Raw genomic sequence first — 17,049 nt, forward strand, 5'->3', positions numbered from 1 at the left:
GACAGTGAAGTTCTGGAATCTGTCACTGTGCCTGAAACATTTCTGGTACCTCCATGTCCTCAGTACTGACCTGGTTTTGCACAACTGGCAATGACAAAAGCAGAGTGCCATCAGCTATTCAAGACTGTCTAGCTTTCCTAGTTCATCAGAAGCTCTAATGTCACTGCATTTGGGGGAAAACTTAACTGAAAAAAAGATGGGAGTGAGTTTTTGTTGTGCCTTTAGGCCTCATTTTATGTGAAATCGGTTTGAATTTAGATCTTAACTTCAAGGTTCTGTTGAGTGTCAGCATGATGTTACAATTTTCTGTAATTTGGGGGGAGAAAGTTACGAAGTGTGGAAGTCTGTGTCCATCAGCATGTCACGAGTGGTGACTTACGTCCTGGCACCAGTGAATGAATCCTTTCGGAAACTGTTGTCTTTGACATTTACTTCAACTTTTCTGTTTTGGAAGTTGTTATGGTAAAAGGTGCGTGGCGATACCAACAGTGATAATGCTTTCCTACTGCTCATGCCTGCCTGAAGGAATCAAAGTGAGGTTGCTGGGGGAAGGGGAGCACCACTCAGAAATGCCACTGTGACCTTCTTTTATCTTGGTGTATTAGATAAATTTAATTTTCTAATCTTCTGTCTCCTCTTCTTCCCTTACTATCTATTTGAGCGCACTCTGCCTTTGGTTTTTTTTCTCTCTTATTTTACACTAAACTTCATCTTACTTGAGCTTTCTTATGCAAAGTTTCCACTTATATCTGTGAAAATTGCCAGACTTTTCCAAGAACCTTGCTCTCCCAATACCTACTTCTGCAACATACGTGATGGCTAAAGAATCTTGTCTTGATGAGCTAAATGTTTCTTATGCTGTAGCTACACTTCAAAGGAAGGTTCAGTGCTCTTTCTGTCTTGAATTGCTTCATCTTTTTTAAAACGACCTCATGTTGTTGTAAGATTTTTTTTAGATAGCTCAGACAGCAAAGTCCAGTGTTGTAGACAATGCATAAAAACCCAAGCTACAAAGAGGCAGATGTCCTAGTTCTACCCAGTACCCAGAGATGTCACTATGGTACGTCACCATGTGGAATTTTAATCCTGCTGTTGTCATCATTAGATGTAGCTTAACTTGTCTAGAGTGAGAATACCATAGTTTCATTTATTTTTGATGACTGGTTTGATAATACATAGAGGTCCTGGAAGATGAATAATAAATAAATGACATTTATCATTTAGATAGTTTAGGATGACAACTTCAGCAACATCATGTAGTCAGGCTCTGAAGCAGACACATCAGAAGCAGCTTATTAAAGCTAGGCCTGGTAAAAATGGAGAAAGAAAGTGAAAGGATTGAACATCCAAGTGAAATGAAAATAGTGCATGAAGAGGATCTCCCAAAACAGAAGAACCGTACAGCCCGTAGGGATCAAATAATTAGTGTCAAAATCAATTAAATGTTTGGTTAGGCAGAGAAATATTTGCCCCCGGAAAGCTAATGCAAATAGGGTAGCTGTGAAAAGGCTTGCAGAATCTTGGCTTATGAATTCTGGTAAGAGGGGAAAGAATGGCATTATCAAAATGGCTCTGGACAACTCGAATAACTGCAGCAAAACCAGAGAAATGTTCACCAGGCAGCCTGAAAGACTGAGCCAACACGCAAGAGACAAACACAACGTTAAAGAAAAATTTGATCTAGACCGTGCTTTGAGAGTCAACTGAGTGTGCCTTGATTTCTGTTTCAGCAAAAGCCCTTTGCCTGAGCCAGTGCTACAGCCGAAGGTACCTGGGGTAATTTGTTAAAAATGAATGTTCTAGGTATAGTTACCTAGTTGTTTTAAAGGGTGTATTTCACAGAGAAGGTTAGCTAGCCCTCTGTTCTGGCAGGAGCTCTGGATCCTTTACAGCTCTTTGACCCTTTGTTTTAGAAAACGCGTTTTATCCCACCGACCTGTTGCACAGACAGCTCCGTGTCTCAGGGTGGGATGAGGGCGAAGCCCGCTCGAGTCACGCAGTTGTGTGCGTGTGAGGTCTGTAACGGGCTCTGAAGTGCCCGTGAACAGGGTGCATTAAGGAAAACTGTTAATTTTTTGCTGCAGTGCTAATTCGGGAGAACGAAATTCCGGAGGCCAAGTTCTGAGGTCCGTGGAAAAGTGCGAGGAGAGGTCGCTGCGCTGCAAAGCCTGGCGTGCCGGCCTTCGGCGAGCCCCGGGCCCGGCGGCCCGCGGAGGGGTGGGGTTGGGTTGGCTTGGGAGCCGTAAATCGCGGCGGGGCGCGGGCGGGGCCGCTCAGAGCGGCCGAGGCGCTGCCGGAGCCGCTCAGGGGCCGGCCCGGTGCCACCCCCCGCCCGCCGGTGGGGCAGCGCTGGCAGGTGAGTGGCGCCCGGGAGTCGGTCTCGTTTGCCCCGGGCGGGGGGGGGGACGGGACGGACACGGGAGGGTCGCGGAGCCGCGTCCGTGCTTTCGCAGCCCGGGCGAGGGAGCGATAAGCGGGGCTGGAGGGCAGCGCTTGAGTCACCCGCCCTCCGGTTATCGCGGGCTGCTCGGCCCCGGGGCGGGCTGCTGCAGGCGGGCGGCCGCACCGTGGGCTCTCCGGGGAACGTCCCAGTTCGTTTGCTGGAAGCGCTCCGGGCTGCTGGTGTGCGGGTCCGGCCACCCCCCACCCCCCCCGCGGCTGCCCGCTCCCCCCCGGCTCCGCCGCCCCGAGGGACCCGGACAGGACTCGCCGCCGGGAGGTCGGTCGGCCGGGACGAAACCTCCGACTAATCGCCGGGAAGGCTGGAAGGAAGGAGCAGCGGTCGGACCGGTAACTGCGGGGACGGCGGTGTCCCCTCGGGCAGAGACTGAAAAGCTGGTTGGGGGGGTGCGAGCGTCCCTCTGGCCCCCGCCTCTGCCGGGGCAGGGAGCGGCGGAGCGGGGCGAGCCCAGACCCCGGCGGCGGTTGCCTTGCGGGCTACCGGCAATGCCATAGCTGCGGCAGAAACTACAGGGACTACATTTGATCCCCTGCTTAGGTTTTGTAGGAATGGGTCCTATGGAAATCTAGTAAGTATTCTGTAAGTATGAAACACTGGTGTGCTGGAGATTCCAAGATACTTCACTGAGAGAAAGGAAATGCTGTGTCCTCTTTTTTTTTTTTTTTTTTGTCAGAGGAGCGTATATAAAAGCGCTTTTTTCTGTTCAGATTTGTAATTTCCATAAGTAGGTTGTTAGTTCAAAATAATTAAGTGCATACTTACTGCTGAAAAGGTTTTTTAAAATGCCTCATTTTCAGTCGGAGTGGGTTGTTCCGTGGGGTTTTTTTCAGTAACGTCGTGGGAACAGAGGAGCAGGCAAAATAATAAATGACTTCCTATGCTAGAGGAGGAACAAAAGCTTGTATTTTGAAGCATTAGCTGAAAAATGCTTCGATTTGACTGTAGCCTTGGTGAAGTCCTCTAGTTCTGTTAGCAAAATGGGGAGAGAATGTTTATTTCGAGTCAAGGTTTCATACCATTCAGGATTACTGAGCTAACTGATTTGGCACTTACATTTCTGAGATAATTTCATAGTATAGGCCAAATGAGGAGATCTCTACTTATTATTGAATCCTCTTCAACGATCACTTTTTCATGGCATTTTTTATAGGTACCATCGCATTCTACGTGTGAAACTTCACGAAGTGTGGAGTTTTATCTGTTTCTCTCATCTCAAAACAGAGAAATCTCAAAGATAGCTTACTCTGGCCTGTGTGCTTTCTGTTGCCTGACAATAATTGTTAAAAAAAAAAAACCCATCAAACATTTAAAATAGATCTGCAGATTACAGTTTGAGGATGTGTGGTGTGTGGAAATTGTATGACATATATAAGGAGAGAGAAAGAGAGCGTGAACATTTTGATAGCACTTCAGGACCCTTTGGAAGCACTGACCTGGCTGTAATCTTTTGGGGAGTTTTTGATGTTTGACAGGCACGTGTTTTTTCTGATAGTAGCTTAAAGCCTTTGAACTATTGCGTATGCTTTCTCAATCTGTTCTTCCATGTCATAACAGGCTGTGGGTTTATGAACCTTAATATTCTTCTCAAAGTCCTGTAACGTGTTTGCTATAGCAGCTACTGCATCAGTTTAACTGGTTTAAAAAAAAAAAAAAAAAAAAAAAAAGGCAGAAAAATACAGGTTGCAGAAAGCTGCTCCTCAGCCATTTTGGGAGAAGGAAGCCTCTTTTTTTTTTTTTTTTTTTTTTTTTTTTTGTTATACTAATGAAGACAGCTACATTGCTTCTAGGAAGACAATTAACATGAAGTCTACCTTGAGTTTATAGTGGCTGTAGTTTTAACTGTATTTCTTCCTATGATACGTTAACTTTGGTGGCTTTTCAGTCGTGATTTTTCTGTTTCTCTAATTTATTCTTTTACTACACAAAAATTAAATCTGAGGAAATTGATCTGGTTTTTGTGCTGAACTTGACTTTCTTCACCATTAAGGTTGATCACTTTCATTATTTCCCATGTGCATCTGCATAGTGGATACAAATGTGCAGAGTAGCTTAGTAGGGAGAAGAGACTAATGTAATGTATCTTCCAGTCATCATAATTTATTGTTACTAGTTTTGAAGGAGAGAGGGCAGGTGGGTGAGAGGAGGTTGTGAGGAGGTTGTGATGTGTCAAAAGTACGTAGGGTTTTCTCAAAAGTTGACTCCCATCTTGTAAAGACTTGAGAACATAATGCAGTTGTTCTTCAGTTGAGTGTATTAAACCGTGTCCGAGCCCTCTTAGCTTTATAGCATATGTAACGATAAAGACATGGTAAGACTTTGAGCAAAGTATTGTAGCATTGGTGATATGATAACACCAGGTAGAGACTTCAGAGAGTTTGATCTAACAGGGAGTATCACCTGGACTGCAGATCAATAAAACTTTGAGAGAAGTGTGAATCTTTTAATGTGCAGAACTAGTTTAGATAGAACTTGAGTTTTGAGATAGCTTGGGAGTCTGAATTTGAACTCCGAAATCACTTTTCTATTTCCTTTTATGAGGTTTCCATTAGCGTGAGCACATACAGCCTTGTACTGTTTGTTATGCCATTTGTGAATCTCTGAGGCTGAACTGGAGATTTCCCTTTCCCTCACTCCTCCTCCTCCAATGTATTGAAACTACAGAGTAGCAGCCGTTGCCACTAGTTGTGTTACGTTGTGGTATGGAAGGGGCGCTTACTCTTGTACCTGTGTCAGGTTAAATGAGTCATCAGAACACTTCTTCAGACTGTGTGAACATCAGAAAGTTTTCATGAAGACAAGCTGAGCCAAAAAGTTTGTGTTTGCATCCCAAAGCCAAGAGGGCATGAGTAGAAGGGTATTTAGTATGTTGTTTTGGTGAAGCAAACGTTATTTTTTAATTGTTCATGTGATTGTTTTTTGTTTTGAGCAATGATGTGAAGAGATGCACCCCCCAGCGGATTAGAGCTTAGTGCACGTTTGGTCTTGCCGACCAGATACGTGTTTTACTCTATGTCCAGTCTCATACTGTTTTCCTAAATGACATGTTGATTGTAAAGACTTCGTCCTTTATATTCCCTCACCCTCGTTCATAACAAAAACTAGAACATGTCAGAAGTCACCTGGAAACCTGTCATGCCCTCTGGTTCTCTGAATTCACAATCTGACTCCTGCCAATTCCATTCCCATATACTTTCCAAAATTACAGACTGAAGAAGGAGAAATGCCACTCTCTGTAACCACAAGTTCACCTAGCATTTTTAGCATTATATTGGCATGAGTCAACCTTGTTTGCATGTAGTTAGGAGAAACATATGACTTCCAAACTCTGCTCTTTTGTTGAATGCTGCATTTTGACAAACAGGAATGTGTACAGTTCAATTTCAGTTCCTTTTGGGCTATTGTTCTGCTATAATTTCTACTATTTCCATTATTGATTGCATGATGGCAGAAGTTCAAAGCACACTGTCTCTTAGGGAGTAAAATTTTCAGGGTTTCTATATCTGTAAAGTCAAACATTCTTTGAATCATATGCTAAAGTATTTGAGACATTCCAGAGTCTTCAGCTGAAGAGGCTCCCTCCTTGCAGTGTTTACATTCAATACGAGAAAAATGTATGGATAGTTTGGCAGAACTTTTGTTACAGAGGTAATATTGTAGTTCTTGGTTTACGATTATGAAGAATACATAGTACAGCAGCACCCAGGCAAGCAGGTAAATTTATGGGTAGAAGTTAGCAGACATGGGTTTTTTTGGGGGTGGTGTGTGTTTGGTTGTTGGGTTTTTTTTTTTTTTGGAGGGATTTTGCAGGGAGGGTTGCTCAAAATATTGTCAAAGCTTCTGTACACAGGTAATTGTGGCTAAATGTCTTGCAAGTTCTTGAATGTATGCATTTCCTACTAACTGTGGAACTCTAACCTGATTCCTCAAAACCAAACTCAGGTGTGAATTTGAGGATTGGGTATTGAATTTTTAAACCGTGGGATGTTACTGAGAGCAACTTAAAGGTTGCCATGAGTAGGACGTAACTGAAGGAATTTGGTTTCCTTTCTTAAGAAGGGCTTCTTTGGAGGGGAGGTTAAATGCAAAATGCTGTGCTTCAGAGGGTCGCTGTTTGTTAAATTCTCAGACTGTTGGATTGGAAACCTGCTGCATTGCTATAATAATTATCCTGTGGTTTGGTTAGGAGAGGGAATTCTCAGCTTTCTTTATGGATCCTCAAACATGAAGTGCGTGACAGTTATGGACTCACCTGGTGTCACCTATTAAACTGAAGCTTTTCTTGATTATATTTATACTTACTTGGTTTTGATACCCATTTGCATGAAATGTCATGTGTTCGTTCCTCCATAGTGGTGGTAATCTGGCAGGAAAGCCTAAGGAACATCTCTCAGGCTGGATGACCTGCACTTAAATAGTCAGAATTCAGAGGTTTGGAGGTGGTTTTTAATCAGCCAATAAGAAAGTACTATTATTAAGTACAGAATCTCAGCAGCCCCCAAAAGGAGAATAACAGCGTATTTAGGCAACATGAGCAAGCTGGCCTCCAGTTTTTCAGACCCTATAAATGATGTTTTTACCTTGCCACAGCAAACACGTAAAGTTGAGTTTTCAAATGATTGCGTGCATTCTAAGAAGCTTCTTTCCCCACCCCCGTTTGAAGTAATTTTTATCATTCCTCTGAATCTACTGGAAACAAGCTCTGTCAGTTGCTTTAGCTATAGGAGGTTGTAGCTTTGTGGTAATCATTTGCATTTTAGATCTTCCTATCTCTGGACCAGTTCTTTTGCTTAGAACAATTGTAATGCAAGACTGACTTTACAGCACTTTAAAAAAAAAAAATTATTATTTTGAAAATAATTATGTGATGTTTTTGATATTAGCCAGCAGAAACTGTGTCCTCGAACCACGTGATAAATGGAGAGGTGATTTAGTATTTCATATCAAGGGCCCATATGATAATTTATGGCAGATTTTTTGTTAGAGTATGGTCTGGTTTCTTTAGGATTTTGAATTGTGTTTGGATCTATGTAACTAAAAACGTCAGTTCTTATTAACTTCTCAACTCTCTTCTACTCTTTTCAATGAGAAACCTGACCAAAATCAAACAGATTCTCACTGGGCAGAGGTGCTATTTCCAGAGGCTTTTCTACTATAGTACAGAGTAGCTGTGCTCAGACAGAGCCTGGCAAATTGAAGATTAAAACCCCCCCCCAAAACTAAGTAGTATTTATCATCCGTAATTAATGAGTATTGTAGGGCCTTCAATAAGGAAGAAGTGGGAAGGGATTTGTTGTTGGGGTCTGGAAAATTTATCCAGCCTTTGTGTCTCTGCAACAGCTGACAGGAAATAGCGGAATTCTTTCATAAATTTGAGATCAGTTTAGTGTTACTGTAAAACTAAGCCTATTACGATAACCTCTGAGTAGCAGTAACAGTAGCTTCAGTGCAGCAACACTTTGATAGTACCTGTGATGCTGAGGCTGGAGAAGGGAGCAGGAGGACTATAGAGGCAGCTCTGTTTTCCTTGCGACACCTGTGCATTCCCCAAAACCAGAGGAATTCCTCTGCAGCTGTAAGCTTCCAGGCTGCTGGGCCTTCAGGGTGCTACTCTTCTATTTTTCAGCATGAAACTTGGTCAAGGTCAGAACAGATTCTCCCTGTCCTTAACTGTTATTTCCAAAAGCTCTTCTGCTTTCTGATTTCATATCAATCTCTGCTGCTCCTGTGGCTTTTCCAGTTTTTATAGGAAGCACCTGGTTGATTACCACCTAGGTTAAATAACGTAGGACTGGCTGACCCTTAGGTCTGCATGTATGTTCCAAAGACTGGCTTTTGCAGGCTAATATGACTGGATAGGATGAGGCAGCCTGTCTTCTGTAATATTACACTATAAAGTGAGCACAAGGTCGCATTTTTTGAGGAACAGAACAGCAGTCTGTTAATATGCCTGAAGTGTTTGTCTCATGAATTTTTTTGCTCACGGTAACAGAAAACCCTGTACTGTACGGCAGGCTATAACTGATTGTACAAGAGACTGACAGCTATGCAAATCCCTAATGTCAACAACGATTTGAGCCAGCAGGCCCTGCACACTGAAGAAGAGAATTCCAGTAATCTGCTCCTGCCCTTATCTCTTGGGTAGAGCCCTTTAGTTTACAGCTTGTTAGAAATATGTGACCAGTTCTCTGCTAGATTTACTGCCTGAGCAAGACTCGTCAGAAACAGTTTTTTCCTCACAGCGTGCCAACTAATGGGTTTAGAAACGCGTTCCTCCAAACCAAGCTGTAGAGTGTCCTTTAGCTTTTGTCAAAATGATCTTTAAACTTTGCTTTTTGTTAATGATTCTAAGTTGATGTCTGAGTCTTCAGAGGATGTGAAGAAGCAAAAAAGAGGAACTCTGTGGATAAAAATGGAGAGTCGCTCAGGGCTTTCTCTTGCATGTGTGTCCAGATCAGATGTTTTTTGTTGTGACTTTTAATGTGTATAAAAGTTAATATACACGTGTGCTCGAAGTGCAGTTGGGAGCAATGGGACTGGCTTATAATACAGGCTACATTTTGAGATAAGTGACTGCCTCAGCGCAAAGCAGAAGTTCAGTTCTAGATGCCTTTGTTAGTAACGCAGTTTAACTTCTATTAAAGTGGGGGCTTTGATGATTAATGTGCTATGATAAATCTTGTTTTTGTTTTTCCAGAGCCAAAAATGATAGCTGCAGGAAAATTTTCAAGTCTTCCTGGAAATGGCCCAGTGAACCACCAGTTCTCATTAGCTTCTTCCATGGACCTTTTGACCACTAAACCTTCGCCAACTGAGCATCGCTCAGACTCCTTTCAAGACATCTCTATCCATGGCACTCTCCCCAGGAAGAAAAAGGGGACAATTCCCACTAGGTCTTGTGATATGTTTAGCCACATGGGAACATTGCCATACACCAGGACGCACCGGCAGCAGCCACCTTTTGTACAGGATGTTATAGAAGAGTACCCTCCGCAAAATGGGAAGAGCCACAAACTCCATGCCAGGTACCTTGTAAAACCTTAATTTACATATCTTTGTTGCATAGGAATTATTCTGTATTTTTCTAGACCTCTAAATGTCCAGTTATAGGTGCAGCTGTTTATTATAACTCCGCATTCTAACAGAGGTTGATTTTTCTCCCTAGTACTCCACTTAGGTCTGGATGGAAGAAGCCAAATAAAAACCAGTGTGAAACATGTGCGGGGTGGGGAGGGGGAGGAGTGAATCTGATGCATAGATTTAGGGAATTCTGAGAATTTCTTCTTTTTTTGACTTGCTGAGTAGCTCAGCCTTCAAAATAACTTCCCTTTCCCGATAAGATCAGTTAGTCATATGGGCCGTTAAGTACTCATGCCTGTTTAAAATATCTTTCTATACCACTCTTTCTGTGGGATCTAGTGACTTGGACTTTTAGGCTTTCTTTTGACATGTGTGTAGTTTTTGAGGACTAGATGTTGTCTCAGAATGTTTTAAAGGTAGAGTATTGCATATTCTGTTCCCATGGAGGAAACTTTTAGAAGTCACTGAATTGCTTTGAAATGACCCTTTGCATGGTTCTAACAGAGCAGTTTTAACCAAGAAGTCAAACTTGCTTTTGATTTGGATTCGATGCTTATATGGATGGAGTGCAGAGGAAAAGGAGAGAGTGCTGCTCCAGCTGCCTCCAAGCTAGAGCTATGCGTGAGCTGTTTTTCTTGAAGACTCAGTGGAACCCAACATATACTGAGCTAATTGCAAATTATCACTGTTTATTATTTTTGCCTGACTTCCTGGTTATAATGTTGACTCTTGAGAAAGAATTATACTCTCTCATAGCTAGCATTTCTTTTGTGAATCTTATCATCACTGATATTTCATTGCTTACAGAAAAGTAATTAATTTTGTAAATGTAAACGTCCTTTTTTTTTTTTTTTTTTTTTGTTCTGATATTGAGGTCTATAAAATGTGAAAAAATTTCCAGCTAACAGGAGAAATTCAGTGTAATGCAGTGGATCAGTTAAAGGCACAAAGATGAGCATTAGGTTGCTTGGGTGACAGAGTTAAAGGTCAAGATAACCAAATGACAACTTCTGAATTAGCATTTATAGTCTTGCTGTGTCCATCACTATAAGAGTGCTTGTTCTCAAATCTTGTGAGGGAAGGATAGTTCTGATTATGTGGGGTTGCGTGTGTAGAGTGGTTTTGGTATGCTTTTTGCTTGCAGCATACAGGATCAAGCTTGCTTCTCACTGGAAAATAAGTCTTTCTTCTCTATACGCTATTCGCTTTGAAAGAAGAAAGGGCCTCAGTGTCTTTAGTATTCCTTTGTCATTGATCTTTGAGATGTACCTGCTTACGTGAACTGGCTTTTTAACATAATTTCCTTCTTTGATTTGCATACTTTTAGAGAATGCAAGCAGCCAGGGCTGCTACCCTAGAAAGAATACAGTGATATACGCTGAAGTTTTATCTTATATCTTCCTTCTCAAGAGCAGTTACTAAACATGATTTGCAAGAGATGTTTTCTTTTCTTGAGAGACTGAAGCCTCCATATTAAATATATTTGTACTTGTAACTGATAACTTCCCTTGTCCTGTGAAGAACACTTTTGCACAAGCAACAAAAGTACAGAATGCTTGAGAGGAAAATGTCAAGAAGTTCTGCTTTTGAAGTAGTAAGAGACTCAAAGGATGTTGTTAGTGCAGCCTGTTAATAGAATTTGCGTCTTTTGAGTCATAGCAGCAAGTGCTGTTCCTGTATTTGATCTTCCAATTGCTTTGCTAAAACACACACGGAATGCTATGGTAACAACTAACTTTGCTTTCTTTAATTTTTACAATGGCTCTTTATTTATTCTGCTCCATGACCTGACAGCCCAGTTGTATTAGAGCAGAAGACACTACCAACACGCCAGTCAGCAAATACATTACTTCTTGAGTCTCCTTGGGATGACTCTGCAGCTTTCATTACTATACTTAAAAGAAAATTAAGACAGCAAGTCTGATTTTCCTGTGGTGAGCATTCTGCCGTATATGCTAAGGTATATATTCTAATGCTTACATTCACGTTGAAATTAGTTGGGACTAATAGTATAGGGAAGTCCATGTTACCTTATCAGAGTTTTATCAAAAAAGCCCTGTAATATTTTTATTTCAGTAGTATAACGTTACATGGATATTCCCATTTAGGAGTAACTCAGTCTTTCGTTGCCATAATGCTGTTTAGAAAAATTAAAAATGTGAACACGCATTTTAGTCAAACTTTTTCATGATGCATTGTTCAACCCAAGTGCTGTATTTGGTGTCAGTGGACCAGAACTAATAGTCATTAGGATTACAGTGTTCATGTGCACATGGATCCAGTTATATACTGAACTGTGACTCGGGCATGTCATAGTTTGTTTGATCAATTCTAATTTAAAAAAACATAATTATGATAACATTTTCAATAATTCAAAATTAGTAATATAATCTTTAATATGTAAATACACAACACTTAATTTTATGGATCAAAAAATAAGCCAAAGTGAGAAGAATAGGAAAAAGATAATGAATTGTGACATTCCCTAATGGAACTCTTCTGATTTCCAGAAGCTTTTCTCCTGTCTTATATTACAGCTACCTAATTGCACTACTCTGCAGCCAAGATGAAGTGTCTATATAGTAATTTATCTGTAGGATTATATTCTGTTAGGATTTTACACTATATGACCAGAAATAGTATGTCTTTATGGAATTTCTAGTATCTTCTGGATTAACATGGAAAAATAAAATTCTGATGTACAAAAGCACTCTTCACAGAATCACAGAACAGTAGGGGTTGGAAGCAATCTCTGGAGATCACCTAGTCCAACCCCCTGCTAGAGCAGGTTCACCCAGAGCAGGTCACACAGGACTGTGTCCAGACAGGTTTTGAATATCTCCAGGGAAGGAGACTCCACAGCCTCCCTGGGCAGCCTGTTCCAGTGCTCTGTCACCCTCAGGGTACAGAAGTTTTTCCTCATGTTGAGGCGGAACTTCCCGTGCTCCAGTTTGTGCCCGTTGCCCCTTGTCCTGTCATACCACTGAAAAGAGCCTGGCCCCGTCCTCTTGACAACCCGCCCTTTAGATATTTATATGTGTTGATAAGGTCCCCTCTCAGTCCTCTCTTCTCCAGGCTAAAGAGCCCCAGGTCTCTCAGCCTCTCCTCACAGGGGAGATGCTCCAGCCCCCTCATCATCAACACTCTTCTAGTGTTGCAGTAACTAACTCATGCTGTTTCAGGGGGAACAAAAAAACCAACCAAACAACAAAACCCACAAGAGATGAAGTCTCTTCAAACCTGAATGGCACTTCTGAAAACTTAGAGAAATTACTTTGTCAGCTTTCAATACAGTAAGGTTGTGTTTGCTTCTGTTTGGTTTGGGAATGTACACCTGTGCTAGTTAGTTCAAGGGAAAAAATGTTTTCTTTTTTGGGAAAGGCTATATCTGATGTTTAGAGTCTCTTAGAAATAAGTAAATGGCCAAAGTTAGAAGCAGCTGAGCTCTTGGAAGTTCTTTAAAGTTCATTGTATTGGCTCAAATAGGAATTCTTTCTTGAAATTGAAGAACTTTCAAGAGAGAATTCTTATTTTAGCCTGTAAAGCTGCTTGTGGGTAATGATCTTTGTTATCTGATGTTGACCATTAAACCCAAGTAAAGCCCAATTGGAATTTCCCTTTGACACCGGGTCCATGGGTTATCTTTGTTTAGTTCAGTTTGCCTTATATAGAAAAGTCGTTCAAATGCATATCTGTTGCTAGACTTTGTAGTCTTTTTTTGGCCTGTGTCCTGTGACTGCCATCAGAAAACTCAGAATTTCCAAGCTCTTTTTAATTATTAAAATTTCACACTTGTATGGATGAAGAAGGGGGTCAGCCCAGACATCTTTCTTGCTGCTCTTACTGAGTCAAAGAGTACTGGCTGTATTTGCTATATCAAATGCTTCATTTCACGATGCTGATACTCATGGTCTTGTGCAGCCATCTTGACTAGTATCTGTTCCAGGGAAGTGGAATAAATCTTTTTTCTTAATTCTGGTGTTTTGGGAAGGGTAAGTGTTTTTTCCCCCCTGCCCCAATACTTTCCTAGTTTTCAGAGGCAATGCTAGCTCAATTATTTCCATAATTTTAAACTGTCTGTAGATCTTACAAGGCATCTTTAATTTCAAATAAATGAATGTTGGAAATGTCAAACTCACTTCAATTTTTCCGTGACTAGTCACATCACAAGTCTGCAGTCCTTGTTAGGAAGATTTGTTGTCCCTACATTTGGGCAAAAATCAGAGAGATAATGAGTCGTAGCCTCATGTTGTTAAAAGCCCAAACTTGAACTTACACTGGATTAACAGGAGAAATGGAGTTACCTGTGCACTTGGTTGATTATGGTTGTCCCGGATTGACGTTCCATTTTTAACAGACTTGTGGTATTTTCATGTTTTTTTGTTAATGTAGCCAAATATCCCTCAGATAAACAAGACCAAAAAGCAATGCAGAACTGGCACTATCACAGTGGGTTTGAATGTACTGATGAAGGCAGCTGTCAAAGACCAATTTCAACGTTCTGCACCGTTTCAGTTGAATGTCGACAGTACCCGCATAGTCTTGGGTTAAGGTAGTAGTTGTCCCTGGTACTGGCTCTGGTATGAACATGCTTAAAGCTTTCCTCATTCTGGAGGTGCAAGGATTTTCTGAGGGTTGTTAAGAAGATGGAATGAAGCAAGGATTTTTGCAAAGAATGTTTTGCAAATATTACAAAGCAAAAGCAGATTCCAGTATTGATATGGTGCGCTCTTTCATGAGGCAGTGTGATTGCAAGAGATAGCAGAACACGTAATGGCTTCTTGGATTGTCTGGTAGCTGACAGCTATAGTATTCTGTTTTCCTGAACTTCCTCATAAAAAAAAAAAAAAATAACAAGCAGCTTCACAAAAACTAACAGAGTCTGTATCCAAAAGACATGTTTCTCATACAAGGCTTATGTTTTGTTTGAATTTCAATAGGGCTGCATATATAATAGCCATTATTGCTAAGCCAATCCACATACCAGGGAAAGAAGAAAGAGAAACATAAGACATAGTCTGAAGGGTTTTCCTCCAGTTACGGTTTTGAGTTGGAATTTGTACTTTTACAAGACATACAAAAATCCATTCCATGGTCATGGGTGCTGCTGCATGTATTCTTAGTACTTAGTATAGAATAATCTAAGACTTTTTCCATGGTTAGGATAGTCATAGTGTTTCTTCTTACGTGGATTCTCTAATACATTTTGAACCTCGTGCCAGTCTTCCTTTTAGCAAGTTGTTATGGAGAAAGTAATTCCATCCGCTGCCTCTAGCCACTTGTTTTTTGAAATTGTGAGAAAGAAATATATTTTTGGTACCCAATAATAATAGGTCATTAGTCCCAAAGTTCTTTTGTGGAGAGAGAAATAATGCAAGTGGCATGATAGTTTCAACATTCTGTTCTTCGAGAATAAAGATGTGATCTTCACGATCAGTTTAAAGCATGGTGAAAGAAAGAAAACAGGTACTCCTTTCTCAATACTGGTGATTTCTTTTGCCTGCAAAGTAATAGGAAAAAGACCCAGCCCGTATTCCTGTTGAAACAAACAGGCTTTACAACAGAATTAAGTGAAATTCAGTTTAATAACAGCTCTGGTGTGAAACTGTAAACTGTCAAGAGGCCAGAACAGGACCCAAATTTGCACAAAGTTGGCATTGTTGTTTTGTTTTGTTTTTCTCTTCATGGTGTTTTGAAGGAGTTTCATACAAATTTCAGGATGGATAATCTAGCACGGTAGTAAAATCAAAGCTAGGCACAATTTGTTACGAATAAGGTTATTAATTTTTTTATGCAGTTTGTAGAGTAACATGGCTATTTAAAGCCCTTAGTGTTTCATGTGTGTCCAACTCAGACTTTTTAAAAAAGATACTTGACTGATAATATGTGTATGAGAAATTTAGCATTTGATGGAAAGAAAGATGACTTAATTTTGTTCTTGCCCTGTATGTGTGGTTTGGGACTCTTTGAAGAGTAGAGCTTTGGGTATTTTAGGAGAAACTGTGTGGTCACACATTTGCATTAAATCACTATCTTCCCTCTCCTGAGCCCTCCCCTAGGAAGTGTTGATGCTCACCATCTGCCAGAAATAATCACTCTAAGTTTTCATGCTAATTAAAGCCTTCAAACGAAGTTGACAGTAATTTACACTGGCTGTTCCCCATTGTACAGCACGCTTGTGTATATGTGATGGTTTAATTCCTGTTTACTAACTATCTTTTCAGTAGCAATTTCATCTGTTCACACTTGCAAATACAATTTTTTTGTCCAAATTCCATTCTTTGTCTATGACATTTCAAAAATAGTCACTGGTAAACAGTAGGGCTGCACTGTTAACTGGCTTGGGTTCAAAATACTTTGTACGTTTCTCTAAATTATGTATAATGCCCTGAATGCTTTTATCAATGTTCCTGAGAGGTTCTGACCTACCAGCTGGTCAGAATTAGACTTTTTTCCCCTGTTTTTGAAGCTTCACTTTTTAACTGTCTATATATTTAGAAGCGTAGAGTTGTAACTACAGACCTATAATTTTAATCTTTTCTCTTGTCTTAATTTTATGTTTTCAAGCCCTGTAAATTCCTGGCTATGCTGAAAGTCCTCAATGTGATTGTAGCTATAACACTATTTCTGGTTTTATTGAAGTGACTACAAACTATTCTTTTTTGTAGGTAGATAAGGCATAACAGCTTCTTTTTACTCTACCAAAATTGCAAACATGAAATGTTCATATGCAATATTTTTTTTAACATGGTTCAGGCATGTTAAAAAAGAAAAATTGAACTGGGGGTGGGGGCAAGTTGTTAGCTTGATTCTCTCACTGAGGAAATGGGCAAACCAGTAGCTCTAACACCTTCCAATGCTGGCTGAATCCTGTTGGAAAAGGTGAAAATGTTGCAAATAACCTGCAAGCTAAAATGTCTTTGATAGAGTAGCTCTAAGTATCTACACACAGACACTAAGAATACGCTTAGTTTCTGTAGCTCTGAAAGTATGTGTGTCCAACTGTCTGTTTAGCTAGACTCCAGACTGTGTCTTCAGGGTATGGGTCAGCAGGCTGGTTTTTTTTTTTTTCCTCTTGTTCTTCTGTGTCAGCTTTTTTCTCCATTATTTCAGATCAGGTGCTATCTAGCTTTGGACTTTCTGTTGCTGCAGCAGAGTTATTCTAGAGTAGTGTAGTTTATCTGGTCATTTAGGATGTTCTGTACTCTTTAACACTTCTGATCTTCAAGGCTTGGCGTGTTTAGCTGGGTGAGACTTGCATACTTGTCTGGTCTTACATAACTGTCCAGGAAAAATAATAAAAATATGTTTAGTTTTAAACTTGACTAGTACCACTGACGTGGGTAACTCCAGGAGCATAGAGTTAAGCAGGCACACTGTCCTCTGCAGGACCGTGTCCTTGGAGGGCCTTGGAAGTTAGCAAGGTGTTAGACTGGAGGTATAAAGCCATCAGTGGCTGGATTCTGGGTTCCTGAAACTTTTCCTTTCCTCTTAGTGGTGTTGTCACAATA

General features: G+C 40.8%; 1 protein-coding gene across 1 annotated transcript in view; it reads left to right on the forward strand.

Moving 5' to 3' along the window:
- The window catches only part of BCAR3 (BCAR3 adaptor protein, NSP family member), a 74,615-nt gene that overhangs the window by 13,503 nt on the left and 44,063 nt on the right, over nt 1-17,049 (forward strand). The window contains exon 3 of the mRNA XM_086462742.1: nt 9,156-9,483. Within this exon, the coding sequence (XP_086318868.1) occupies nt 9,156-9,483 (328 nt within the window). The remainder of the gene's footprint in view (nt 1-9,155; nt 9,484-17,049) is intronic.

This window comes from Leptosomus discolor, chromosome 3, assembly GCF_034619465.1.
Source record: "Leptosomus discolor isolate bLepDis1 chromosome 3, bLepDis1.hap2, whole genome shotgun sequence".
Taxonomy (NCBI): domain Eukaryota; kingdom Metazoa; phylum Chordata; class Aves; order Leptosomiformes; family Leptosomidae; genus Leptosomus; species Leptosomus discolor.